The following is a 26,920-nucleotide window of genomic DNA, read 5'->3' as shown; positions in this document are numbered from 1 at the left end:
TGAATCGACTGCCGCGAGAATCGATAGTTTGTTGCAAAAATGTAACATGCAAATTCCAACAGAATTTAAAGGACGCTTCGCATATTGTGTGCCTGCCTACACGTATGTTTCTTTTTGTTTTCCATAAACAGTGGGTGGAAAACGTGCACGGAATACTTTTAACTGTAGACGTGTCACGATACATGATCAGTTAGTTCCATTGGAACCAATTCTTATGGAAATATTAAAGATTAAAGATGAAGTTTTAAATTATGAAATCGACCGCAATAGACAGATAAAATAAATAACTGAGAGTGCAATGCTACAGAGATTTAAAATACTTAAAACCGCCCAGTTGTCATATAGAACTTAATTTCAGTCATCGATCTCATGAAGAACGTACATTTTTTATACCTTAAAATAACAATAATCTTGAAGTTATAAAAGAATTATCTAATGAATGAACAAAAATGTATGTTGATGTAATGTCTGAAGTAAGTTTTATCCCAGGATTTGACATTTTACCTGTTTTCCGGATGGATCCAGCCAGGATGTTGCGATTTGAATTTCGTTGGACTGCAGAAGCGAATGTCATTATACTTAATTTTGTTATCTTCCAGATAAGGTTGTAAAACTCTTAATAGCATTTTACTGGAAACAATCATTTTCACGTAGGAATTCCTTGAATTTCAGTGTCCATAAATATTGTACTCTTGCAGCAGGCGGGCATTCAACTAGTGAAGCATTGAACGTTGTACCATCTGTCGATAACCATGAGGCCGATCTGCGTTCAATTCTAGAGTCTACGACACGAGGACTGCAAAAGTAACTTGATGATTTTTAGTTGTAACCATGACGATTGTGTTATCGGAAACTAAAGGACAAGACACGTGTCCGCAAGTGAATGTTAAATTGTTCTCCGATGTTTATCCGATTGAGTTCCAAAGCACATTTGTCGACCGATGGCTTCGATGGCTGATTATTTTTCACTGCTGTTGTTGTTTTCCTACACTTGATCTATAGGACATCTTTTCGAACGACTTGAGATATTCACGGGGTTTTGAATGTACTCGCATCATCAACCAAAGCTTTGATAGAAAATCTCCAAGTTAATTTTCAGGTTTGTACAAGATATCGCCTTCGTGGTTTAGGCTTTACCTGCTTTAAAGACCTGTTTAGATATGATGAATGATTCTTATAACTAAACTTAAACATCTAAGGAATTTTCTCTGCACATAATCGTCCGTATGGTTTTATATATCCACTGCGTATACAGTATAACTGTAGACACTAAGTACTTGTTTCTGTTTTATTGGTTCATAATTTGTCTACTCACGGCTTATAAATACATTAACTTTTGTTTTCTATCACGATAAATTCTTGTAAGTATATTATGGAACATTTTTGCTATACTTCTGTCCTACGGGTGTACGTCTGTGACATTTGAATGATTAGGATGCCACAGGCTGTATATTTGGATAATACTTTTTCTTTCATATTAGCTCTCTACGGTTCAATAAATACTATTTCCTTGAAGCACTTCATTTCTTTTGCTAAGTGTTCTCTTTGCCGTAGATTTCAAATTTAGCAGAATAAAAATAATCTAGATAGAATCTTATTGTGAGAGACTTCTCAGAAAGAAGATCAAAAACTAATAAATGCACTTGAACTTTGTAACAACTTGAAGGCGGAAAACTTTGATTTTTTAAATCTGATTTCCAGTTTTAGTACAGTTTGAAGGCCGATTTTTCTGGTTTAAACACAGATTCTCTGTGTTCTGTTTTGTTCAATAACATTCGAACAGAATGCTAGAGCTTGCATAAATATTACATTTTCAACTGGTAACGAACAAAAAGTGTAAATATACATCTTCGATGTCTTTTCTTATTTCCTCTCAACAGTAGTTTAACAACTTACATTATTCTTCAAATTTTCTCACTATATGTTTTTTTTTCTTATCGTTGACCGTAAAAATCGGTAGAAGAACAATTTTGCTTACCGTTTGCTTAAATTCTGGTGACTAATCCCTCCAGATTAAGTTCCTCAGGAACTTCTATCTCCTCCAGATTAATCTCACTGTACTTGTACACCACAACCAAGGGGCTGACGACCTCCTCGTCCATCATATACGTATCCGATTCACTCTGAGCGGACCGTTCATTCAATTGCTTGGTCAACTTTTCGATAAATATCGGTTTGATCGCATTTTCGCAATCATCCGTTGTGTATGATTTGATGATCTACGAAGAGTATAAAAATAGTATTAAAAATATCGGTAAACTCTCAACTTCGGTCTACAAACCTTTAAAATTTGCGCCGTTGTCAGACAGGTGCTGAGTTCTAGCAGCGTTTGAACGTCCTCTTCAGTTTTTCGTGCTTGAAGAATGCGTGATATTTGAATCAACGGTTCCAAAGGTTTTACCACCTCCGGATCCATAGCCTTCGTACGGATCCATCCTTCTAGGCAACCGACATTGTAGCGAATTTTCATGCCGGTCTTCCACATGCACAGATCGCCTCGTAGCATCAGATTGTTAACAGCAACCGCGCAAATATAGTACATAAGCTGGAAGGAATGAAATTGAATGTCCATGTCATTGGACTTTCCAAACTGATCAATTCACCTGCTTAAAGATTTGCTCTATGTAGTAATTCTCCATTCCGAAGCTGGACAAATGCTTATAAAAGGTTTCCAATTGCTGCACTAGAGTCTTTGGCTCCCGGTTTTCCTCGGGCGACGCATCGAGGGACATTGTTCGACGACTTTTACCGCGTGCCGTCTCGTCGTGATCCAGAATGGCGGGGACTATGAATTGTTTTATGGATTCCTGAATCTGCCGCAACAAGACTCCGTGCATTAGAATGATCATCTCGTAGATCACCTGCCGGTACTCAGATAGGTCGAAGTTCTTCAGCTGTTGCAGATTCTGAGCTTCGGTGTTGTACTGCATATACTCCTGATAACCGCCGAACTGCTTCAAGAGGTTGTGTAATCTATAAGTGAGAGTTACAAGATGGTTAAATTTAAAACGCTATTAAAATCCGTAACATGTTCAACTTACGTGAGGGTATTGACTAGCCACATGACACGCACTTCTGCGGTATTCGGCAATTTATAAAGCTTTTTAATCATTTGTACGAAGCGGGTCAGTAGCGACCGCACATGTTGATCGGTATTCACCAAGTCGGTGTACCGTATGCACATGAACACCACATAGGCGGGCAAATTTGGTATTAAAGTAACAGCCACTCGTGGCTTCAGATCGGTTACTAACCGTTGAATGATTTTATTCTCATCTTCATTGCGGTATTTCAATATACCTTGGTAGGATTGAGCCTTTTTCTTCACCATCACCATATTCTGGAACTCGTCGTTCATCAAAATCGAATCATTTAGGCCGTGATCTCGCAGCCGGTTCGATAGAATGTTGTTTTTCTTCGTCAGCTCGTTGATCTTGATTAGTAGATCATTAACCTGCTCCTGCAGTTCCACGTACGCAGCTGTTGATTTCTTCAGCTCATGCCTCAGATACTGTTCGCTCTGCTTCAAAGCATCCACATTACCTTCCGATGGATCTTCCATTCGAGTTTGCAGTATATTTTGCAAGTTCTGGATTTCCTTTCTCAACCCATCAATAATCTTGTTGTTCTCCACCAGCGTCTCGTTGTTTGCTTCCATCATCGCACTCAGCTCGGCTTCCAACTGTCGATTGACCAGTTTCGTTGCTTGGTACACTTCCATCAGCTCGCCTTCGTCGTGGATCTTCATGCTGATGTCACCGCTGCCGTTCGGATTCGTCTGCGACTGCCCAAGCGTTCGCAACGATTGGCTCTGCTGCGCGAGAACCGCCTTCAGCGATATACATTCGTCTCGCCGGCGCTTGAGTTCGTCTTGCAATGCGTTGTACTGCGCTTCCATTTCGCGATCCTCAACGCCCCGTTTAATGCTGTTACGCAGCAGATTGTAGTCCTGTCGTAGTTTCTCGAATTCCACCTCCATCTCGGAGGCCCTAATCGAGTCTTCGGTGCTGAAGGAGGAACTCTTTCGAAACCGGGCCACTTCTTTGCGCAGTTGATCACTCTTGGCTTTCTCTTCTTCGAATAGTTTGCGCATTTTCAAAATTATTGTCGTTTGATCCTTTTCCGGTGACTCGTTTGTGTTCGGTGTTGAATGATCTAGAAATAGTTGAGGAGGTGCATTATTATAGGAAATGGATTTTCGTACAAGACCATTAGAATTGGTTAGCTTAGTGTTAGTGTATTGCCGTTGAAAAAAGGCCAAAAGGTAGTTTGAAATATTCAAGGAACACCAGAACACAGCTTTTGACTGTTCACCGCAGAGCGGCATAAAGTGAAACCGTATCCTGTAGTTTGATGTTAGAAAGAACCATTTTGAAATCATATTTATCAGACAACGTTAACAAGAGTAATCCTCTTCGATTGCATTCAAAGATGACAACATCCAGTTAGTATTAGTAAGTAATTAGTCACACAGAAATGACGAAAGAATAAGCTATCCTACCTTTCAGCATACTGAATGATTCCGGCGGTGTCTTATACACTCGCTCGAAATCGACCGTAGGAACTTTTCCCTTCGACAAGCTGTCGAATGTGCTATAACTATTTAAATTACTAATAGATGAATTATTGCTGCTGCTGCTACGGGAGCTAGCAGCCGCGGTCGATGTCGAATGGAAAATGTTGGATTGGGAATGGAGAGGGACAGTACTAGCACTAACATGTCCGCTAACTTGCTTAACATTATTATTGATTTCACCTTCATGAGACTGCGGAGAGCGATGGATTTCTAGTGTGTTTTTGCCGGAATTGTAACCAAAGTCTTCCTCGTTGGTACTGGATGCATTGCTGACGGAACGCGAGTGTGTTTTCAGCTCATGTGAATTGCTGATAATGTTCTGGAGGCGGCGCAACTCGTGCCTCAACGAATGATTCTCGTTTTCAAGTTGATCCTTATCTTTGACCATTCGTTGATAGGCTACATGAATTTCATTTGAATCAGCTTGTAAAAGCAGTCGATCACGCTCGATCTTCGTAACGTCACTAAACTCGTTAACCTGAACGCGCATTTTTGCGAGATCCTGTTCCAACAAATTTCGTTCCTTCAGTCGCTCCTCCTCTTCCTTTTGCTTCTCTTCCAGCAAAATCATTTTCTCGTCCCGTTCGTTTTCTAGCTGCTTGATTACAAGCAGAAGTTTTTCGTCTTTTTGTTCCATTTGTATCTTCAAAGCCTTCAGTTCCTTCTCCTGGCGTTTCATCGACTCCAACTTCTGTCGCATCTCGGGGATTTCCACATTTTGCTTCTTCAGAGAAGAATTCTCTTTCGATATCTGATCGTAGCGCTGTTGCAGCTCGATAATTTTGTTCTCCAGGCCTTTGTACATCTTTTGAATGTGAGAAATAGTTCGGGCTTCCGCCTTCATGCGCTTGAACAGACGGCGCGCCAGAAAGCGCCGAATAGTAGCCTGGCATTTGATAATGTTGGCCAACCGTTTGTGTGCCCTTTGACGTGCCAAATAACCTCTGCAGAATCGCTGTATCTGAGTCGCCTTGTAGTTATCCAAGACCGTTTTGAAATGTCTCCGTGCAAGCATTCCCCGAGCGTACGTTTGCAAGCCAAGAATCGTTTTTCGAATCTTTTGATATTTCGTGCGCTTGAGCCAACCCCGAACGAAGCGTTGAATTTTGATTGCTGCGTGGTTTTTCCGCAGATTATCAGCCCTCCTAAAATGATATCAGAAAGTAGTCATTTGAATTAGAATAACATCACAAGCAATATAAGCAAAACACTCACTTTCGTGCCAGCATCCCTCTAGCATGACGCTGCAGACCAAGAGACGTGCGCTTCAACCGCAAATATTTGTTTCGACAGATAAACCTCCTTATCAGAGATTGAACCAGTATAATGTGCTTTTTCCGTACGTCACTTCGCAGCTGCTCTAGGTAGGCGACTTGACCGGCGCGGAAAAAGATCTGCGTTTTACCTAGGCGGTACTTGTCCGTGTCGACCAACCAGTTGCGGACGATATTGGTACAGGTGGCCTTGACGTTCCAATCGACGATTTGTACACGTTTACACAGCAGCCTGTATCGTTCGTAGAAGTCCTCGTACATCCAGCGCGAGGGAAAACCAGCGGCTGAGATTCGGACGGTTTCCAACACCCCACAAGCTCGTAGCTGTTGGACAATTTTTGGAGCTTCCCATTTGAAGGCAGCCTTGTCCTCGTTTGGCTGTTAAGTGCAAATCATTTTTAAAAGTCTAAAATAAAACCGCCCACCATTGCAACATACCTTAATACACCTCACATAGTGCGGTGTTGTGTTGTGGAGCGTGGTTATCAGGAGCGTCAAACTATCTCGGAACTGTGAGCCGACAGTTTTCCTTTGCTGCTTTTGGGTCATTGGCTGCGTAAGGTAAAAAGAGACAATAAGTGCAAATCCGATTAGCACAATTCTAATATAGGTACCACATTGGAAACCGATACCAAAGGAATAGACAGAAGTACTTGGTGTAAGAAAACATATACGTTTCTACTGTGGAACGTGAATAATCAACATAATACACTAACTGCTGACAACGGTAGAAGAAATCATCCAACGATCACCATCAATTAGCATAATGTCGATTTTAGTTTCACTGTTCCTTTTTAGTTTCATACATGTGGTGAAAGTAAATTTGAAAAAAAAAATATGCACAAAACATTGAAAACGAGTACAAACCTTTCGTCGTTTGTCCGCCGGCTGAAATGGATACGGGGAGAAGAACAGAAGCAAATATGGGACAAACACATTAGCGAAAACGTCACAACATTCATGGGGTAGCTTTCTTGGGGATTAGGCGTCTTACCTGGCTCTTGGCTGCACTGACTACTAACTTCACACCGCTTCCTCTGGTCTCCAACAAAGGGGATTGTACTTCATCCTGTGCAGTCATAAGTTTATGGCACATTTTCATTCCGGACTGCGCGAGTACGTTCACAAGCTCCTTGGAAACGGTGTCGCGATTCTTTTCCAGGAATCCTTGCGATTCGTATTGAACCGTATCGGAAAAATGCTTTATTAGAAAAGCACTTGTCCCGAACCGGGGCTTATCAAAGTGTTTGTACTTGGTGCATTTTTCAAAAAGTTTTCCCACCCAAGATTCGTCTGAGCCTCGCGGCATCCTGCATTCCTCATCCAGCAAATCCAGGATACCCAACTTTGTTTCAATCAAATCAATACATGGTTGATTGTCGTAGAAATCAATCATCGTCCACTCGATACCTTCTTTCAGGTACTGCTCCTGCTCCAATTTGAAAACGTGCTGATTAAATTGCTGCTGGAGTTTTTCGTTGGCGTAATTGATGCAAAACTGTTCAAACGAATTTATGTCGAATGTTTCGAAGCCATAGATATCCAGGACGCCTGTTAAAAGCGAGTGTTAAATGACCATCGATAGCACACCAGAAGCCAAAAAAATAAACCAAAATTACACTCTATTAGCATGGCCATGCATTAGGCCGGCAACTTACCGATAAAGCAGCTTTGTTTTTTCGAACCAGCCAAATTGCGGTTAATCTTCTGCACTATGTACTGGAACATTTCGGCGTATACGTGCTTCGCCAGAGCATCGCGAGCCGCTTCGGCTTGGGTTTTGTTCTGCGGTATCAATACGCTATCGTTGATGGATTCGATCTGCCGGGTGATAAGCCATTTACGCAACTCGTCTCTATCTAGCTTCAGGATGTCACTGAAAATGTTCAGGTGCAAGTCGTCCGGCTTTAAAAAAACGTGTCAGAATTTGTACGAGAATCTTGAATCAATTATAACACACTTACCGCTACAGTGCAAGCTTCTTGGTCTACTTCTTGTGTTTGTTTTTTGTACTTGTGGGTGAATTCAATGTTGCCCAAATGCAGAACCGCTGCCAGTATTTTCAGGATATCACTAATCTCCCCTCGATCGAAACCGAGAACCTTCATAGCTTTCATCGTTTCCTCGAACTGCTGCTCATCGGAAATTTTAACGATATCGGGCGATTTCCCCTGGCTTAAAAAGTGAAACTTATCCTGATGGTCCAACATCAGCTCGGGCCACTGCTGTCGCGATGCACACAGCTGATAGAATATATGATAGTTTCGCTCTCCGGGAGCTTGAAATACCACTCGGGACTTTTCCAGCAGGTAGGTCTGCATGGTACCTCCAGTCAAAGACATCATCGACAGGTTATTAGTGAACAACAGTTTAGTGAATTTACCGAATCTTGAGCTATTATCATTTCTCGTTGTTTTTGCGTTGCCAATCGCTTCCATAATAGGATTACTAGCCAAAACCTTCTTCTCGATTTGTGTTTCCGATTCACTTCCGCCTACCGTCGCGAAATACCGCATGGCATACTTCGCCGATACGGTCTTTCCTGCTCCGGATTCGCCGCTGACAATTATACTAATATCACATTTTTCCCGCTCCAATTTAGCATACGCTTCCTCCGCCACGGCAAAGATATGCGGTTCCAGTTCACCCATCGAGTGACCACGATAGGCCCGAATCAGATCCGTTCCGTACAGCGGCAGCTCGGCGTAAGGATTGATCGCCACCAGTACGATCCCGCAATACGTATAGATGGCATGCCGATCGCAAAAGCGAACCTCCAGATTGTAGAGGACGTCCGGTTCGTGCAAGTAGGACAAAGCGGTGAGATCATTTTGCCCGATTAGAATGGCAGGGTTACGCAGCGGGGGAAGATCGCCGCTAGATTTGAGCTGCACCGTATGCTTCACCTGTCGGTCGGTGATGAGCTCTAGTGTGCTGCTTCCCTCCTTGTAGTCGCTAAGAACAACCGCCCCCTGCCAAACGTTTTCCGGATGGGGAATCCAGACGCGGGCGTCCTGTAGAATGTGGAATGAGAAAAAAATCGAATTTAATTTCTTGTATTGATTGTTTCGTATGATGTACGATTGAGATACAATATTGTACATATGAGCGATTCCCGCTGAGAGCGGATCACTGTTTGAAAGCCCATATTGATTGAATAAAGAAACAGCATTTGGATAATCAAATGAATAAACCCCTCGTTTACTGTAAATTTATACTTTTAATTACTACTTTATTTTACCTTTCCTTTGCTTTCTGACCAAGGTTGGAAGCCAAGTAAAATTATATTTCAACAGTTTCATCATAATAGTAATTAATACCTACTATTGCAACATGTCACTCGAAGAACAATTGTTGTATCTTAGACAAATCATTACAGATGGAAATTAAATTAAAATCTTGAATTTTTTCAATCCTCAACGAAAGCGGGTCTCAAAAATCTTGGGGAAAATATTTTAACGACTGACAACAAACCATTTTAAACAACTCAAATTTATTCAAATAAGGGCACACTTGGGGCTTTTCGGAACCGCTGTATTTCACGGAAAGTATTCCATGTAACGTGCAAAAAAGTCGTTGTCATTATTTCAAAATTTTCCCCAATTCACTCAACTAAACTCAAGATTTAGGGTCAATGTGTGCTTCATGTTTTAGAACATTTTTACATCAAATTTATTTATTTATTTATTTTCTTGAATTCTTCGGAATTATTTTCAGTTGTTTCAGATTTTCAAAGTTTGATTGCTGGTTCAACTAAACTATTTAACTAAAGCGATTTGATATTTGTGCTTTGCTTCTTTTCCCGGATAAGGTTTTCGGCAAATTGTAGAGTAAGTTTCAACTTGTCCACTATCAGTATGTTGTTCAAGAATATTTTTATGCATTTTGAGTAGTATTGGTAAATATTTCGGAAGACTTTTTGCATCCAAACCTGTGGTGCTCTAGAGTAACCATGGTAGAGAGAGGGTTAGGATCATTCGCTATCATTTCAAGCTATAGACATATTATGAATTGTTTTCAAGCTTCATTACAAATTTTAAGAGCAATTAAAAATATTTTTGAATGGCGCAATCCACAAACTACGCAAGGGCTTTTTTTTTCAAAAGTTTGCGACCCCCTCTCTCCCATAATAAGATTTTGTATTACCCCCCACCCCCCTCCCCCCACCAATCTCATAAAAGATTTTCTTTTTCAAGAAAAAAATCTTTTGAAGAAGAAAATTTGTTTTTGTAAACCAATTCAGTTAATACCATGTTAAAGTTATTAAAACTGAAAATTAAGCATACGAAGTAAAATACAGAATCAGTCAGCTAAGGTGAATCCACGCTTCCCCAGGGTTTAAGTGTTAAGATCTTAGCGAGAAATAATACAATTAGTTTTATTTTTTTTTAGTTTTGTAAGGTTTCATTTATATTTTAATTTTATCAATCTTACGTAAGACTTTCTAACTTTGAGCTTACTTTGGGTAGGTTTTAAAATGATTTAAGCAGATTTTCGTTGACCTCGATTAGAGATAATTTTTCGCCTTTCGTGGATCTGTAATGATTCAGGCAATGTTTAATTTAAAAATTTAAGAATATTTTTTTGCATTTTCAAGCCTTATTATTACCCATTTTTTGGTGTTCAAACGCACATTTTGATAGCTTCAAAAATAATTGAAAATCACTCAATTTTGGAGTTCATTTATATTGATGTTATTAATCTTTTGCCGGCTTTATTAAAATTTTATTGCTACTTTAAAAAAGTATTTACCTCTCCGGTCTCAATAAAAAACTTGTTTTGTGTTTTCTGTGTCAGGATTTCAGGGTTTTTATTACATTAATTTAAATTTATTACTGTTATAATATAATTCAAGTTTTTTTTAAAGTGTTTGCCCTCAAAAAGGATTTACTGCAAGACCCTTCGAAATAAATTTATCGAAATATTTTTATTTAAACGGTTTCTAGTTGATTTTTTGTGGTTATTGATAGGATTTCATTATTTTGTAACATTGTTTTCTGAAGTTTTGTCAATTTTAAAATTTTATGTCCTCAAATTTTTTAAAGGAAAATGTCTTTTGATTCTTAAAGGAGTATTCAAGCAATTTAAATTTTTAATTTTTTTTGAAATTTGGAGTCAGGATCTACATTCGAAACCCTTAGAAACATTATTTCATGAATTCTGAAATGAATTTAAAATCATTTTTGTTACTTTTGGTCTTTAGAAGCGCCATTTCTTTGACATAACTTATGAAATTTCTGGCCTCAAGAAGTTCAAGTTTATGATACGTTTTTTTCGCTTATATTCCGTCCGTCTAGTACCGACACTGTTGTGTTTATCACCGACGCCTTGAAAAGCGACTCCACCCAGGACCATAACTGATGACCCTTTCATTAAAGGATCGTTGCCAACAGCTTTACTTCCTCATGCGGCGGAAGGAAATTCCAGAGATTTTTCGCCTCATAAAAATCTTCCGGTGTCGGCTAGATTCGAATCTAGACCACATGGGTCAATTTGGCGGAAACGTCACCAACTACACTAGACCGACGCCGTTGTTACAGTTTTAAGCTTTAGACATTTTATTTATAGTTATGTTTTCATCTATTTTAAGTTCAATATACACTACCCGCCATAAGTTTGGAATCGCTTCACTGAGTATTGCAACACCCAGTTTGAATACCGCAGCACCCCCAAGAAGTTCAGCATCACCTGGAAAAGGTGTCTTCGAAGACATAGAAGTTATGGTCTCCAGCAAACTTGTTCAGAAGGTCAGGGACTGCTGTATGGTTGCCAATTCAGTGCGGAACTTCACTCCTATGTGGCGCTAGTGAGCACAAGCTTTGTCGTATTTTGAATTTAACTAATCTCACGATTCCGACCTGCTGGAAATTAAGAAAAATTGTTCAGAAATATAGTACGGCATAGTACGGAATCACCCCGCTACCTTAACTGATCACTCGATTCTTAATACCCAGAAAGGTCCGGTCATCGGCTAATACCACCAGTGGTGGTCAAGCATGCGTATATCGCACATGTGTTTTAAACTATTCTACCGAGGCTGTTTTCGCTACCTGCAGCGTCAATACAAAACGGAAAAACAGTGTTATAATTGAAACACTCTCGAAAGAATCAGCAACCACCAGGTCGTGTAAATTTCGTAAATTTTAGCTTTGTGGGTATTGCTGAACGAGGGATGACACCGGTAGAATAGTTATAGTCTCTTATTTAGAGTAGGCTAAAAGTGACTTTCTGCGATCAATATTGGTGCATTTAGATGGTTTAAATTTAGTGCATTGAGTTTTGAGCGATAATCTTTAACCCTCTAGTGCCCAAGATCGCCATTTGGCGGGCTTCAGTCAAACCTCTAAAAAGCTTCAATAAATACTTAAAAACTGTTTATAATGATTCATATTGATTTTACCGAAGCCCGTCTAGAAATTAACTTGGGCACTAGAGGGTTAAATAGAATGTAGAAACAATTCGATGGATAGAAAAAAAAAATCTGAGTTCATTTCGGCCCTCTATCTCAATGTTCAATCGATTCAGTAGAGTTTTAAGAATACGTATCGCATTCTATCGCTACTTATTCGGCGTATATCCAAGGTCAACAAAGCAATAATTGAAGCAAATGGAACGTATTTTGAGGAATCCACGATTCAATCTATGAACACACATTTAAAATCAAAATAATAGAAATTGAACATTGATAAAAATTTTAAAATAATAATTTAAATTGCACAGTTTCTTCTCAAAATATTAATTGAGTTACTGAATACTACAACTTTCTAAGCGGTTGGACTCACGAGGTAAACTAAACTATTAGCCATTTAAAAACTCTTGACCTTTTTGAAAACTTAGCTGAAAATCGCAACTCTCCAAGTGGTGGGATCATTATGATAAATTAAGCTCAAAGCCCTCAAAACTACATGCACAGCGGCAAAAAAAAAATTATGTAACGCTGGACAACCTGTCCCTCCCTCCAAATTTGCAATTTTGAGCAAACATCACAGTTACGTAACGATCTCAGCTACCCCCCGCCCCCTGCCCCCCGCCCCCCTACCCCCCTATGTAACAATAAGTAACGCAGACTTTACCCCCCCCCCTCCGCCCCTTCATGCGTTACGTAATTTGTGTACGACGCCTAAGCCAAACAGTTGAACCGACTATTAGAATATCGTGCCACCCATGTAATTTCCAGCTTTTCTAATGTCACCTTCCAGGGCAATATTAAACAATAGGTACGAGAGACCATGACCTTGCCTTAAACCTTAAAGTTTCGTAGGTGCTCGAGAGTGCCACTGATACTCGAACTACACACATTACTGATCCATCGTCGCTTTGATCAGGAATCCGTATTCCTGCATAATTTGCCGTAGCTGGTCTCGATCGATTATGTCGTATGCCGATTTGAAATCGATGAATAGATGATGCGTTGGCACGTTGTATTCGCAGCATTTCTGCATCACCTGCTGCGCCAAGCTGCTTTTCCGTGGGTAGCGCTGCTCTCAGTTGCTATGCATATTCTGGTTTGGTATTGAACTTACCGTTTTTTCCCGGTTCATTTTCAAATTCCCGATTTTCTTTCTGTATCAAGTCGATGAATATTGGTAATTTCAGGCTCTCAGTTATGACTGAACCGTAATATGTAAGTAGACGAATTTCTGTTAATAGAGAGCTAAAAACCCTAAAATATAGATATTTTATCAAGTAGGGCAACAGAAGTTATAAAATCAATCAAGAGTAACTGAAAGAGATGGCGCAGAAAAATTTTTAGCACAATTTGCACCAAATACTATTTTAAGGAGAGTTTCCTGTTTCAAATTGGTCGACATTTTCATGTATTCTGCGAACAAAAAATCTGAAGCGAAGATTTTTCTGTATCTATCTATCTATGAATCCAGTTATATGTTTGAGATATAGAAAGCAAAAAAAGAAGAAAGAAATACATTTTAAAATTCGCAAACATATGTTCTAAAATTCGTAAAATTCACAACCTAGAATCACCGCTAAATGCGATTTTTATTCTTTCCTTGCTAGGACATCGATTTCCCAGTAGTTGGAAAGAATCAGTCATGTTTCCGGGTATTAGGAAAGGTGATAAGCGGAACGTTGAAAATTATCGTGGGATCTCATGTTTGTGTGCCTGCTTCAAAGTTTTCGAAGCCATTATCCATCATCATCTCATGTTTAACGTGAAAAAATACATTTCTACTGCGCAACACTGGTTTTACCCCGGTAGATCTGTTTCAACCAAATTACTGGAGTTCACCTCTTTCTGGCTCCGCGGTATGGACCGGAGCCTTCAGATCGATGCTGTTTTCACGGATCTAAAATCTACTTTTGATCGTGTGGAGCATGGGCTACTTTGTGCCAAACTCGACAAGGTTGGAGTTGCAACTGGATTGGTGGAATGGCTATATTCCTACCTACCAAATCGTAAGATCGCTGTCAAGCTGGGTAAGTCGCAGTCGACTTGGTTCAGTAACAGTTCCGGTGTTCCCCAGGGTAGCTTACTTGGACCACTACTCTTTTCGCCGTTCATCGATGATGTTACAAAAGTTCTACCACCTGGCACACGATTGCTGTACGCGGATGATAATAAAATTTTTAAACTCATCGAATCTCTTGAAGATTGCCATAGGCTTCAATCGCTGATTGAGTTGTTTAAAGACTGGTGCCATCGTAATTACATGTTGCTAAGCATTCCTAAGTGTACTGTGATTAGTTTCCAGCGCAAAAAGCAACCTTTGTTGTTCAACTATCGCATTGCTGGCACAAGTTTACAACTTAGCGACACTGTCTCAGATTTGGGTGTTTAGTTGGACACTCAATTAACATTTAGGCAACATTTCTCGATGATGATCTCCAATGCTAATCGCCAGCTTGGTCTAATATTTAAAATTGGCCAAGAGTTTACTGACTACGGTACCTTGCGAACTCTTTACTGTTCCTTGGTGCGCTCAATTTGGAAACTGCGTGCGTTGTATGGGGCCCGCACTTTGATTTACGGATCCAAAGAATTGAATGAGTTCAAAAACTTTTCGTTAGAAAGATTTGTCGTACATTGCCATGGAGAGATCCTGATCATCTACCACCTTACGAAAACCTTTGCTTGTTGGTTGGAGTCTCACCCCTTGAGCAGCGCCGTAAGGAAATAATTGCCAAAACGACACACAACATTTTGACAGGCCGGTACGATTGTCCAGCTATCCTGACTTTGCTGCAGCTGTATTGTCCTCTTCGTCATCGAAGAAACCAGAATCTACTACAAACGAATGCACACCGTACGAACTACGACCTGTTCGCCAAATGGCTCTGCTCTTCAACCAACTCAACGATGTTTTAATTTTTAGTAATTGATTGTACATTATGAATTGTTTCTATGTTATTTTACGCTTGTACTATGCTATGTATTGTTCTCAAAAGATGCTGGGTTTTATGCCAGCTTGAAAGTTGCTTTCACGGCCTTCCAAGGCGGCTTTTCCCAGCCATATACTTTTATATTTAAATTTATTCATTAAGACTTTAGTCGGATGAATTATGAAATAAATAAATATAATAATAATAATAATAAAACAACAACTGAAAATTGTGTCACTGAACCGGAAAATGCATTATTGAAAATTATTTATATTTTAGGAAAATCGTCCTTTTCAAACATAAATAGTTCGTCCTAGAAACATTGTCCTTTGATCTTCGATTAATTTTTCTGTGTGGACACATCACTGCGCCCAGAGACATTTGATCTATTGTGATATTGCCCAGGTGTTTTCTGCACTCCGCACTTCAGATTATTGCCAGTACTACTATTGAAGAAAGTGATACGCTTATCATTCATATCCAGGCTTGTGTGTGAGATTTACCCTTCCCTTTCAAGCTTATTGCTCTACAATACCGAGCCTCATTCGATCCTACCAATATCGCCTAGTAAAAATTCCCTGAAGGGAACTATCATACATACCTCAGACCAGTTTTATTAGAGGAGCGACTTGTTTTTGTTAGGGGTACTGTAGAATTCAGCTTGAAGGAAACCTGAAGGGAGCCTGAGAATAAATCCATGTTGAAGTCCTTTGACAACTAAATGGCCTGATTCTACTAAGATTCGAGCCCACAACCACCCGCTTACCGAGGCGGACTCTGTAACCTTGCGGCTATGGAGCTTCCTTTTGAACTTTCATGCAATTACTTTACTTCTTAAAAGTATCTTTTAAAAATAATTCATGGGCACCGTGTAACAAAAAAGCGCAAACTCTGAAACCCATATGAAAACTGCGTAATGTACGAAAACCGCATAGAAGCGATTTTAGGGAATTGTATTTGTAATCAAAAATTTATGCGTCTGATGCGTCTCATGAGTATTTAATTTGTTTGCTGAATTCATATCGTAGCAATCATTTGCTAAATTTTATTGATTTTTTCCTCTTAGTATATTCAAGTTTAGGAAAAGCATAACAATTGTTCAGCTTGATCATTTGTTTGGATTTTTCAATTAACTTTTAAATACGCCCTTTTGAAAAATTACTGTTTAGGAAAAAATCTTGATGAATACGCAGCTTTTTTTAATTGCAATAAGCGTATCGGGATGCTATTGTAATATAAGCGAATATTTTTGCTTCGCATAAGAGATATAGACAGAAATATAATGTAAGGCTATGCTACCAGAGAAAAACATCAACAGTCATGGACGATGGATTGGGAAATGGGATGGGAATAATGAGAAAGTTATTCAAATAAACGTTATTTCGAGGAAACATAAGTAAGAAAGAGAAAAAGAGAGGGATGCGGCCTAATCAACAATTTTATTGATTTTTTCTGTTACGGGAATTATTGCAAATGCATATCACAAGGAAATGCGTTATTCGAAGATATCGCATTTCCTCGTGACATGCATTTGTTTTATAGAGAAAAAGTCATTTTTTTTTCGTTCCGAACAAAGCAACATTCACTACATTCTGATGGCGATGTTCTCAATCGATAAAGCCAAGCAGATTTGCTGTTAACACACATTAAGCGGGAACGAAATTCCTGTAGAACGGTTTGTCACCAGCGCCACACCTTCAAGATAAGGGTGTCGAGGACGAAACTTCAGAAGAGTAGGTTGGCCCACTGTGGGTATATCAGATTGCTTGAGCCGAGTGTTGTGTTTTTCATCAAGAATTTTAAGAGAAAATTCTAGAAGTATACAAAAAAACAGATATTATAACAAACCAAAATATTCAGACACATAATCAGCATGGAATACACATCGTCAATAATTATGTTTCATCGTTCTGTAAAATAGATGCAACTTTCTCGTGATGACGACACCCCCAGCCAGTATCAAATGTAACGATAGCCGGCTGTGCTCCGCCTAATTAATAAAGTGTGCCACTTGCTGACAAATTCGAGCGTCGTGTGTCATATAAAAAGGGAAAACTGCAGTGACATAATGTTACGAGAAGAGCAGAGCGAAGTGCCGTCTGCCTGTCCGTGCTTATCCCATATGTTGCGGAAATGCACTCTGCCGGGGAGAAATATCTATATCGATCGATGAGAGGGTTCAAGTTTGAGCAGAAAGAGTGAACGAATGTTTGTTTTTATGTGTTAGATAGTAATGGTCATGATGGTTATGCAATAAAAGCTTACTCTTTCTCAGGGTAAGAGCAACTGTTTTGTCCACTTTATACACTTTCTATCTTCTTCACTTTTTTTTCTATTTGTTTCGTGTAAAAAACGAGATTTCTAGCTTTACCATGCCTCCAGATAGCTATTTACAACATGCAACAATTGTTCAACCTATTCAAAAAAAAAAAACTTGTGTGGACTCCGCCCTTAGATCTATTCGCTACATATATTGTTTAGGACCCTTAACACGATGACGACTCGGTAAGTACTCGAGTTATATCTGTGAAGAATATATTACGTGAAGGTAGAACAATCGAACATTTCCATGTATAACACACTATAGCCAAAACTGGTGCTTTTACTACAGCATGATAGGATTCTAGTACGACTGCGCAGCATGGTTGCACACCCGGTGAAGTGATGACCTTGACCATGTACAAAATATATAACAGAAAAACAAGTTTGACAGATGCATTCGAAAGTGGTCCAGCAAAAGCCTACAGCAATGTGATTGTTCCAGAGGTATGAATAAAACAAAACAACACAAGTAACCTATGATTCATTCTAAGAAGAAGAACACTTGCAAGTTTGAATCGCAACCCGTCACACTTATGAATCACATATTTTGAGTGACGTATACAATTGGTATCAAAATAGGTAATGAAATTACTGATAACGAAATCATTCGTCTGAAAAACTTCGCCGCACGCTTTGCTCGGAAAGCTTTTTTTTAAGTAGTACCTATTTTTACTTTGCTTCAATTGAAGTTTTAAATAGCTACTTTATTGCAACAACATGATTTCAAAGAGTAATAAATCAACATAAAAGGCATAGCCCTAAAACGTAGTAAGAAAACAACAACATTGTTAAAAAGCCTAATGAAATATCAATTAGCCGCATAAAGTACAACAAAAGCTGCCTGCAAATTAATTCCGCCTTTTTTGTTCTTGAGAGATAACAAATGTTGCGAAGCACTTGGATGCAACTATCAAGCGTAGAGCATAATATATTCGAGAGTTGCCTAATTACGAACATTTACAGCAATAGCGACGACGAGCTGCCCGCGAGCGAGAAACGTTAAGTGCGAAAAGGTTAAGAAAGAGCAAATCCAAAAGTTTCCCCGGCAACCTCGAACGCCGACTTCGTAATGCAAAGCCTCGGAAATAGGTCATCCTGCCTTCTATAGGTACTACCGGAGACTTCTTTCCGCTTCGTGGCACAAGTCGCGCAGTAATCCGGTACACGTCGACTCACCTTACCGTCGCGCTAAAGGTGGCAGCAGCCAAGCGTCAACCCGCGAACGAATACTCGGTATATACTTATTTATAAACCTATATGTGAGTACAATGCCAAAGTCGATAATGGAAGCTACGACCTGCAAATATTAACATCGAATATGCTTTCGCTGTTTGGAGTAACTGGTGGGTGTCGGGAAAATTAGGCAGTAAACATAAAAGGATCCGCAGTAGCAGTAGCTGCGTTACGTAACGAAGCCATACGTGAAAACTGAAAACATATTTCTCCACCAGAATTGAATATTGACCTTGAAAAACTTTATTCGCTGGTTATTCATTATTTATTTATAGTGTAACATTTTGTTAGCAAGATCTTCTATTTTAAACATGAGAAGGTTAAATGATTCTGGTTGTTAGCCCCTCCTCAAATAACACGCATAAGGAATCTATTTGTTCAGAGATAACAACAGTAAACATATGAATGATTAGGAAGCTGCAGAGTCCGTTCATAACTTAGAAAAATCCACAGCCAACTACTACAGGGCGGAATTTTCCTCCGGTGCTGACTGACTTATCAATGGGGAGGGACAATAGTATAGGTATTACATTTCACTGGATAGTGTGCTCTATTGCTTACTTCGTACCGATTCTGTTTCCTTCCGATTGACGGCCGGCAGCAGGCTAATGTAAACTTACGCCAGCTTGGCTGTAGCAGCCGGTGAAAACAAAGAGGAAGACAGAGTAAATGGAACACTTGATTAGTGAGTGGTTGTATTTGCATTTTATTTACTCACATGGCAGGTAACGTTTCGGTTTAGGTACTGTTAAAAGTTTTATATGGAAATTCAGCGCTGCGGTCAAATATAATTCATTAACTCATTGTAGACCGGACCTAGGTCATGATTTTTCTCCATCGTGATTCTAATGACGCGGGCTTGTATTGTTCTAATCAAGAAAAAAATGATGAATTTTTTTTCCGATTTTCCACAATCGAATTTTTCCGATACAGTAGGCCCTAGCGCGAAAAAAGTGCTTGCAGAACATTGATAAATGGAACCAAAACAATGTCAAATATTAGCAAAAAAAAAGTATATTATAATCAACAGCTTCTATTATTTTTTCAACTTTAAAAATATTATTGAAAAACTACGGGATGAGAGGGCAGGTGTTTGATGGTTTTTTGTACCCAAAATTCTTAGCTTGTATACACAGAAAGCGGAATATGAAAAAGATTAAATATTTGCCTAATGTTAGCGTAGTAAGCGTTTCCATCTTGTGGTGAATAAAAATCATTCTCTATTGTTAAACCAAATCAACTAGACTTGTTATTTTTATCAGGTTATAGAGCCAGGCAAGCTCCATAGTTACGAAGTAACAAAGTGAAATACACTAAGGTCGCTTTTCACGCGGTTTTTTTTTACGCGGACTCCGGAATTTACGCGGTTTTATTACGCGGATTCCGGAATTTACGCGGTTTTTTTTACGCGGATTCCGGAATTTACGCGTTTTTTTTTAACGCGGATTCTGGAATTTACGCGGTATTTTTTTTTTGCCCGGATTTCGGTTTCCCTTCACTCGGAATGCAAAATTAACGATGTTTTTTTTACGCGGATTCCGGAATTTACTGGTTTTTTTTTACACGGATTCCGGAATTTACGCGGTTTTTTTTACGCGGCACGTATCCCCCGCGAAGAAAGCGACTTTACTGTATTCTTTCACTGTGAGCATCAAGACTTGAAGCAGTGAACATCTTGATTATCCAAAATGTCTTTGAATAGATCGGGAGACGTATGGTTTGTTCCTGTCCTAGAAGAAGATCAAGAACCAGTGCCGAAGGACCTCGAGTGGAAGGAACAACTTAAGAACACCTAGACAAGGCTCTGTTTTAAGTGCGGATACCAGCGTCAATCGGCAAGCAAGAACGGGCGAGCAGAGGATTCCTGTTAGCAGCATCAACACCAGGAGAAACTTCGAGCCCGTGTTGACTACGCTGCGTGGGCCACAATTTGCCTATCAAGCGGTACATTTATGATCGCGTTCAGAATGCTCGTCTCCCCAGGATAGCGGAAAGTATCGGAAGATAAGTCTGCTACGGAAGCTGGAGCGGATGGAGTTGGAGGATTGTTTGTGGGTAGTATGGGTAGTAAAACCCACTCGGAAAATATCCCTGTGGGTACTTACCCACACGGAATTAACAGGCAGAAGCAAAAAAAAATATTTTCTATGTTCGAAACTTAAAATTGCCACGCACATGTGCGAGTGACAGATTGGTTGATGGATATCGTTGGGCCAGAGGTTATGAAGCTACAGATTTATGTACAGTTGTAAAGTTTCCTAGGGAAAAGGGTTATTTTTTAAATCGTTCCCATATTTGTTTTCTTTGATTAGTCATGACAGTATCAGACTTGTTGTAACGAAAGAAGTGTTTGTTTGATTTGTACCGAATCAAAAACTATTAAAAACCTGCAATTATTTAGAATCAGGTAAATACGTAGCGATACTGTACTCATATCCAGCTTTTCGAAGCTGCAGATGCAATACAGAAATTATTATTAAAAAAAAATAAAATAACAATACACAGCTCCTTTTCTTGGCTGCTTCAAACGCGTCTATTCTAAAATTCACGTGAACATATTTGATGAAGACAATTTTTAATCATACTTGCTAAATACTTTAAAAAACTCCCTTCTTAATCTCAAATTACTCTTCTTTATTTCCGATTTTTTTTAAACGATCAAACATTTTTGAATTTTGGCTTCTGGATAAAAAAAAATAATATAGTTACGGCTTGCTATCATTTTTCAATCTTAGATTTCATATATTTATGTATTTTGTACCAACCAGAATAAGTTTTATTTCCGAAATTTTTTGATTGTTTGGTTCCAGGTTCCAAAAAAAATCAACTTTCCGGATTTCATTTACGATACCTTACTAAAGTTTTGTTTCCTCGAAAAAATTTCCGATGTAAAATTTGAGCTCAATCGGACTTTGGGTAGCAGAGCCTCAATGCGGTCAAAAATTTTAAAATTTTTGGATTTATTAAACGTCGCGATTTGGTATACCCGGGTTTTTTTTCCAAAACTTAGATTTCCTGCAATTAAAATAATGTTCGAGCTGGGAGAGTCTCCTGTTCAGGTGTAGCTCGAGTCTCCCAACGCAAAAGTTTCCATATTTCTGAAAGAAGATTTTTTTTTCAATAAGTTTTTATGAGATAACACCAGATCTCGATGTTTCATGCATTTCTAAGAGATTTGCTATCAAACAAAATTTCGATTTCGGAAACTTCAAGAGTTACTCTTGTGCATTTTTTCGTTGGTCAATAAAATGTGACTTTCACGACTGTAAGTGAAACCTTGCCAGGAGTCCGATTATGCTTAAATTTTGGATGGAGACTTCTTTCGCGAAGACAAAACCCTATTCATTGCACTGATAAAAACGCACAAAATTCGCTGTTTTCATGGGTTTACCTTCACATGCACTGACGAACCTACCCATGTAGCATCAATCATAGTAACCCATGAGTCAGTAGAAAAAAAAATGACTCGAACTCTAACCGTGATGGCGAAAACAGTTAAGTTACTTCGTTAAAAAATGTGCGCGTTCAAAGATGGCACCCGCCGCGTCGAAAACGGACATCGTGAGACAAACAGACGCCGGATGCGCCCGTTCCGGAATCTTCAACATCTTGGTACTATTATACAACAATCAGAGCATCGAGAAAAAGCCCGGTTCCGGACGGCCGACGACTCTGAGCTGATGCTGAAGAGGAAGACCAGGGAAAAGTGGCTGCATCGCTCCGTGTGCTTGGCCGTAAGTCTGGTGCAAACGTTGACCGGTGAAAACAGTACCTGGCGTTTCTGTCCACTGGTCTCGGAGCCAAGATGATCGAGTCGATTTTCCCGGCGAATCGCAACGATGTGGTGGTGATGGACGTCGAGACCTATCTCATCCTGGATGGTAACGACTGGCAGGGCACTTCGTATTTTACTTCCCCCACGACGAAAGTGAGCTCCGAGGTGAAATTCATTTCACACATCAAGTTCCCTAAGAAGGTGCTGCTGTGGCTGATGTGATACCCAAGTCGGCGCGCTTGCCCAATTTCATTTTTCAATGCAAACGTTACTACTAACCGAAATTCCAAAATGACACCCTAATTTCGATGCACTGTCGATTTTCTGAAAAATTTTGTTCAGATGAGCTACGCCTTTATCACCCATAAATCTTCCCTATTCCTCACTACTCACTCGGGAAAATAGTGTGACGCCGACCCTGTTTGTCCGTCGAGGAATACGAGGACTAAATCTTTACGACCAGTCACAAGCTGCAGGATATCAGATATCCGATCAACGACGAGTGCCCGTGTATGGTTATCATGATGGGTCTGCTCAAGAAGTACAAGCCATTGATAACGGGTATGGACGTATCCAGCATCAAGTGAACCGCCGAATGGGTGAATTAAAAAATCCTTCAGGATGAATCTGGAATCCAGTGTTTAAAGTGCGAGAAGCTTACACACTATGTTTCGGAATGTCAGCAGCGGCAACAGAAATCCAAGAGCCAAGAAGACGAAAAGAGACCCAGTAATAGGATGCCGGCATCAATGGCGGTGAAACGGCAATGCAGTACACCAGAAGAGTGAATTCTGAGGCAGGAAATTACACGTGCAGGCAGGAGAACATTTTGGTCAATGCAAAGCGAGTGTCAGAATCCAACTATGTGGCGGACGCATCCGAGTTGGCGGTTGTTGCCGTGGGCAACATAGAAGTGAGTGTTGATGCGAACAATAAGTGCTCTACATTACCCATCTCAAACGTCTTGTGTATTCCAGACCTTACGGTGAACCTGCTATTTGTGAGAATCTGCAAGAATTTACAAGCTAAATTGATTTGGTCAATCCAGCGCAGGTGTGGCGCGCCAGTCCACTGACATGGAGCTGCGGCATAGACGGTTAGGCTATGTCAATGTGAACAGCGAAATTCAGGGAACTGGTCCATCCGGATGTGTGTAAATCGATGGAGCTAGCGTTGGTTGGTGGCAGCAAATTGTCACTTTCATCGCCTACTTCCTGAGAACCATGGGAGAAGCTTTCGGTGTGCTCCAGAAGTTCAAGGTGTACTAGGAGAAACAAACAGGGAAGACATGGAAGTGCCTTCGAACCGATAACGACAAGGAGTTCGCCGGTGAGCAGTTTGACGATTACCTTAAAGCCCATTTCGTCTCTACAACCCGCAGCAGAAGTTTGGCGGAGCGCATGAACTGTACTGTTCAAGAACGTGCCAGGTATTTGATGTTCGATGGCCAATTGGGCAAGAAATTTTGGGCAGAAGCATCTTCAACCGCGGTGTGTCTCATAAACCGATGTCCGACGAAAGGTGATACCGGTACTCCCTATGAGAAATTCACGGGCCCGATCTATTGAATCAGCGTGTGTTTAAGTCAGCTATTCGAAGTGTTCCAAGGCATACCAATTATACAGTTCAGCAAGCAACAAAGTGTTCGAGAGTCGAGACGTTATCAATCTTAATGAAAGACCGACAACGAAGAAAACGTTGCTCAATCATTCGGATCTCCAAGAAGGACCCATGTCAGTGTCAGGTGAATTAATGCTAGTATTCGACGAGTAACTGGATGGGACGCTCATTCAGCGGCTACGTGTTCATCCAAAGTGGTGGTGCAATATCCTGCAGTTCCCCAAAGTAAACCATAGTTACCTTATCGACAACAGAAGCCGAGTAGATGGCGCTTTTATCAGCCACTCAGGGAGTAATCTGGTGGAAAGGATTTTTGGCCGAGCTTCGTGGTACGAGCAAGCCCATCATCATCAAGTGTGACAATCAGAGTGCTATCAGTCTTGGAGAGAAAGAAATTATCTATTCGTCAAGGACTAAATACATTGATATCAGGCACAGGAGTTATTACCGGACACTGCCCTGCTATTTACCACCTAAAGAACATCGGTATTGAATCATTTCTTCTTTAACCTCTTCGTTTTTTTTTGGAAAGGTTTTTCAAACATGTTGAGACCCTTTCAAAAATTTCAGGTAAAATAAGATAAAAAATTTCAGGTAATTTCTTTTTTTGTTTTCTCTCGTTAGCAGATGAACTTTCGAGTTTTTTAGGCTATGGAATGGAATCAAAATTGTCTTTAGTCGCATTCAGCTGAGAAGCCATTTTAAGCTAAATTTGAAATCAATTTCTGCTTTGCATTTTTAACCATTGGGCTGCATTTGTTCCTCTCGTTGAAATTACCTCAATGATTTCCTGGATTCCAAAAGCGATCCCAAGCATTTTTAGTTGAATCGGAATACTTAGTTTGCTTTATCCGTTTTTCAGGGATTTTTTTACATAATTACAGACGAATCTTTATTTTCTCCTGTTTCTTTGGTACCTAAGAAGCATTTTATAATCCTGTTTGGCTATTTTTTGATCATATTTCATTTTGACCTTTTCTGTCTAATTAAAGTCCAAACCATTACTTCTATTGTTTCAGTGGCGTGTTCATTGGCGTTTTCTAGCATTCAAAGTCGTTTTTCGATCATATTGAGCTAAATTCGGGATTCATTCTTTTCCATTCTTTCAAGCCTTTCGAAGTGGTTTCAAGATGTTTTAAACTAGGTACGTTTCCGAGAGATTTTATGCAGCTTCAATTAAAGTTGATGATGCTTTTTTTCGTGTTTGGTGTTTTTCTGTGTTGTAGTTGTTTTTTTAAGTTATTAGATTTGAGATGTTTTTCTAGCTGAATTTTGATCATGTAATTTTCTGATCATTCTAGAAGTTGGAAATTATTTTATTTTCATGCTTAAGCCATACCTTTTTTTGTGTGAAAATTTCATAAATGGCAATCGACTTTTAATGTAAATTTTATTATTTTTTTTTTGGTCTCAACAGGTTTTGGAAATAATTATCATTTTTAGATTTAATTTCGATTTTTGTTTTAGTTTAAAAAACGTGTTTTCATCACTCAAAGTTGTATTTGGGCTCTTATTTGGTTTCTTCAAGCGATTTACAACTATTTTTTCGAACTAAATTTTGAAACAAATTTCTTCGAACTCAATTAAAATTTTTTGTGTTCACGTAAAATGTGGACAATTTTAATTTGGCGTGATTCTACTGAAATAAGATTATGAGTCCACGGCTACCCACTTTGTTAAAGTAGACTCTGTAACCTTACAAATGACGCTACTGTTTGAGGTAAGTCAACCTCATTTTTTTACATTTTTTTCCTCTGTGTCGGATGTTCATTTTATTTCTGTGCTCAATTTAAATACTTTCCACTTTGGATATATGGTAATATATTTGATACTTTTGGTATATTTTATTGCGTAGCCTCAAATAGAAGCAGAAAATCTACTTGAAAGCGTTATCAAAATTTGACCTGGTTATTCATTCCAGTATCTACTTACAATCATTTAACTTTTTCTCTTGTCAACTTATATCCGGAATGTATTTACATTAACTATAGTAAAGAAACCGTGTTTTACTACCTCTTTAATACAGACCCTATTGCCGTTCCCCATACACACGATGCTTCATATAATTTTGCGTATTTACCTTCACGTAGAGTTCCGTCGATGACATGTTTTTTGTTAGGCCGATTTTCCTCCGTATCGAATATTTTCTCCGCCGTAGATCATCAGCCGTTCGAAAATTCGCCTAATTCAAGATGTTCCGAAAGTTGGTCCCAATGCACAGACGACTAGTAGATATCCAAATTACCTAAACGGGGCTGTAAATTTTCACACATTTTGCCACTGACTCTTATTATGGCTCTCGGAAACTTTCAGAGCTTCACAGAGTGGGGCACCATTCACTTTGAGCAATACAACAAAAGCGCACTACCAATCTTCCACGATAATTGCAGCAAATTTTCAATTTCACCTGCCGTTTTTCTACACTCGATCAGCGACTATTGACAGTGAAGAACACTTGAGACAATTTTCGATTAAAGCTATAATCTGGGCTTTTTGTTGCCTAATCAATGAAGAACGATAAATTATCTTGCACAAAATGCCACATGTACGATGTAGCCACCCTGCTGCAGTCGTGGGAAAGTAGCGAAATACACCTTCTCAGCACAAAACGTCGAGCAGTATAGGATAGATGCGGAAACCCGTCCACGTCCCGTGTCAAATCAACTCCAACTAAGAACAGTTCGCTCGACTTCGAGACTGCTGAACTCACATCACGAGTCACGACACGGCAATAATGGCAAGACTCTCACTCGTGCTCCCCAACGTTGGACCGCTAGCCAG

General features: G+C 39.6%; 1 protein-coding gene across 3 annotated transcripts; it reads right to left on the bottom strand.

Moving 5' to 3' along the window:
* Positions 1–1,230: 1,230 nt before the first annotated feature.
* LOC129722368 (unconventional myosin-Va) lies at positions 1,231–26,920 on the bottom strand. 3 transcript variants are annotated; one of them, XM_055675759.1, is made up of 12 exons: positions 26,220–26,920; positions 7,815–8,864; positions 7,509–7,755; positions 6,845–7,401; positions 6,718–6,738; positions 6,289–6,402; positions 5,792–6,228; positions 4,502–5,721; positions 3,042–4,155; positions 2,604–2,973; positions 2,282–2,545; positions 1,231–2,219 (listed from the first exon to the last, which is right to left on the bottom strand). In XM_055675759.1, the coding sequence occupies exons 1-12, from the start codon at positions 26,244–26,246 to the stop codon at positions 1,986–1,988; spliced, it is 5,655 nt and encodes a 1,884-aa protein (XP_055531734.1). In that variant the 5' UTR covers positions 26,247–26,920; the 3' UTR covers positions 1,231–1,985. The 3 variants fall into 3 exon arrangements, with proteins under 3 accessions (XP_055531734.1, XP_055531735.1, XP_055531736.1); XM_055675760.1 differs by having other exon boundaries at positions 4,757–5,721; positions 26,220–26,916; XM_055675761.1 differs by lacking the exon at positions 6,718–6,738 and having other exon boundaries at positions 4,757–5,721; positions 26,220–26,917.

The sequence above is a fragment of the Wyeomyia smithii genome, chromosome 2 (assembly GCF_029784165.1).
Source record: "Wyeomyia smithii strain HCP4-BCI-WySm-NY-G18 chromosome 2, ASM2978416v1, whole genome shotgun sequence".
In the NCBI taxonomy this organism is placed as follows: Eukaryota; Metazoa; Arthropoda; class Insecta; order Diptera; family Culicidae; genus Wyeomyia; species Wyeomyia smithii.
The sequence above is the reverse complement of the archived record's forward strand: the minus strand, read 5'-3'. Positions and strand labels throughout refer to the sequence as shown.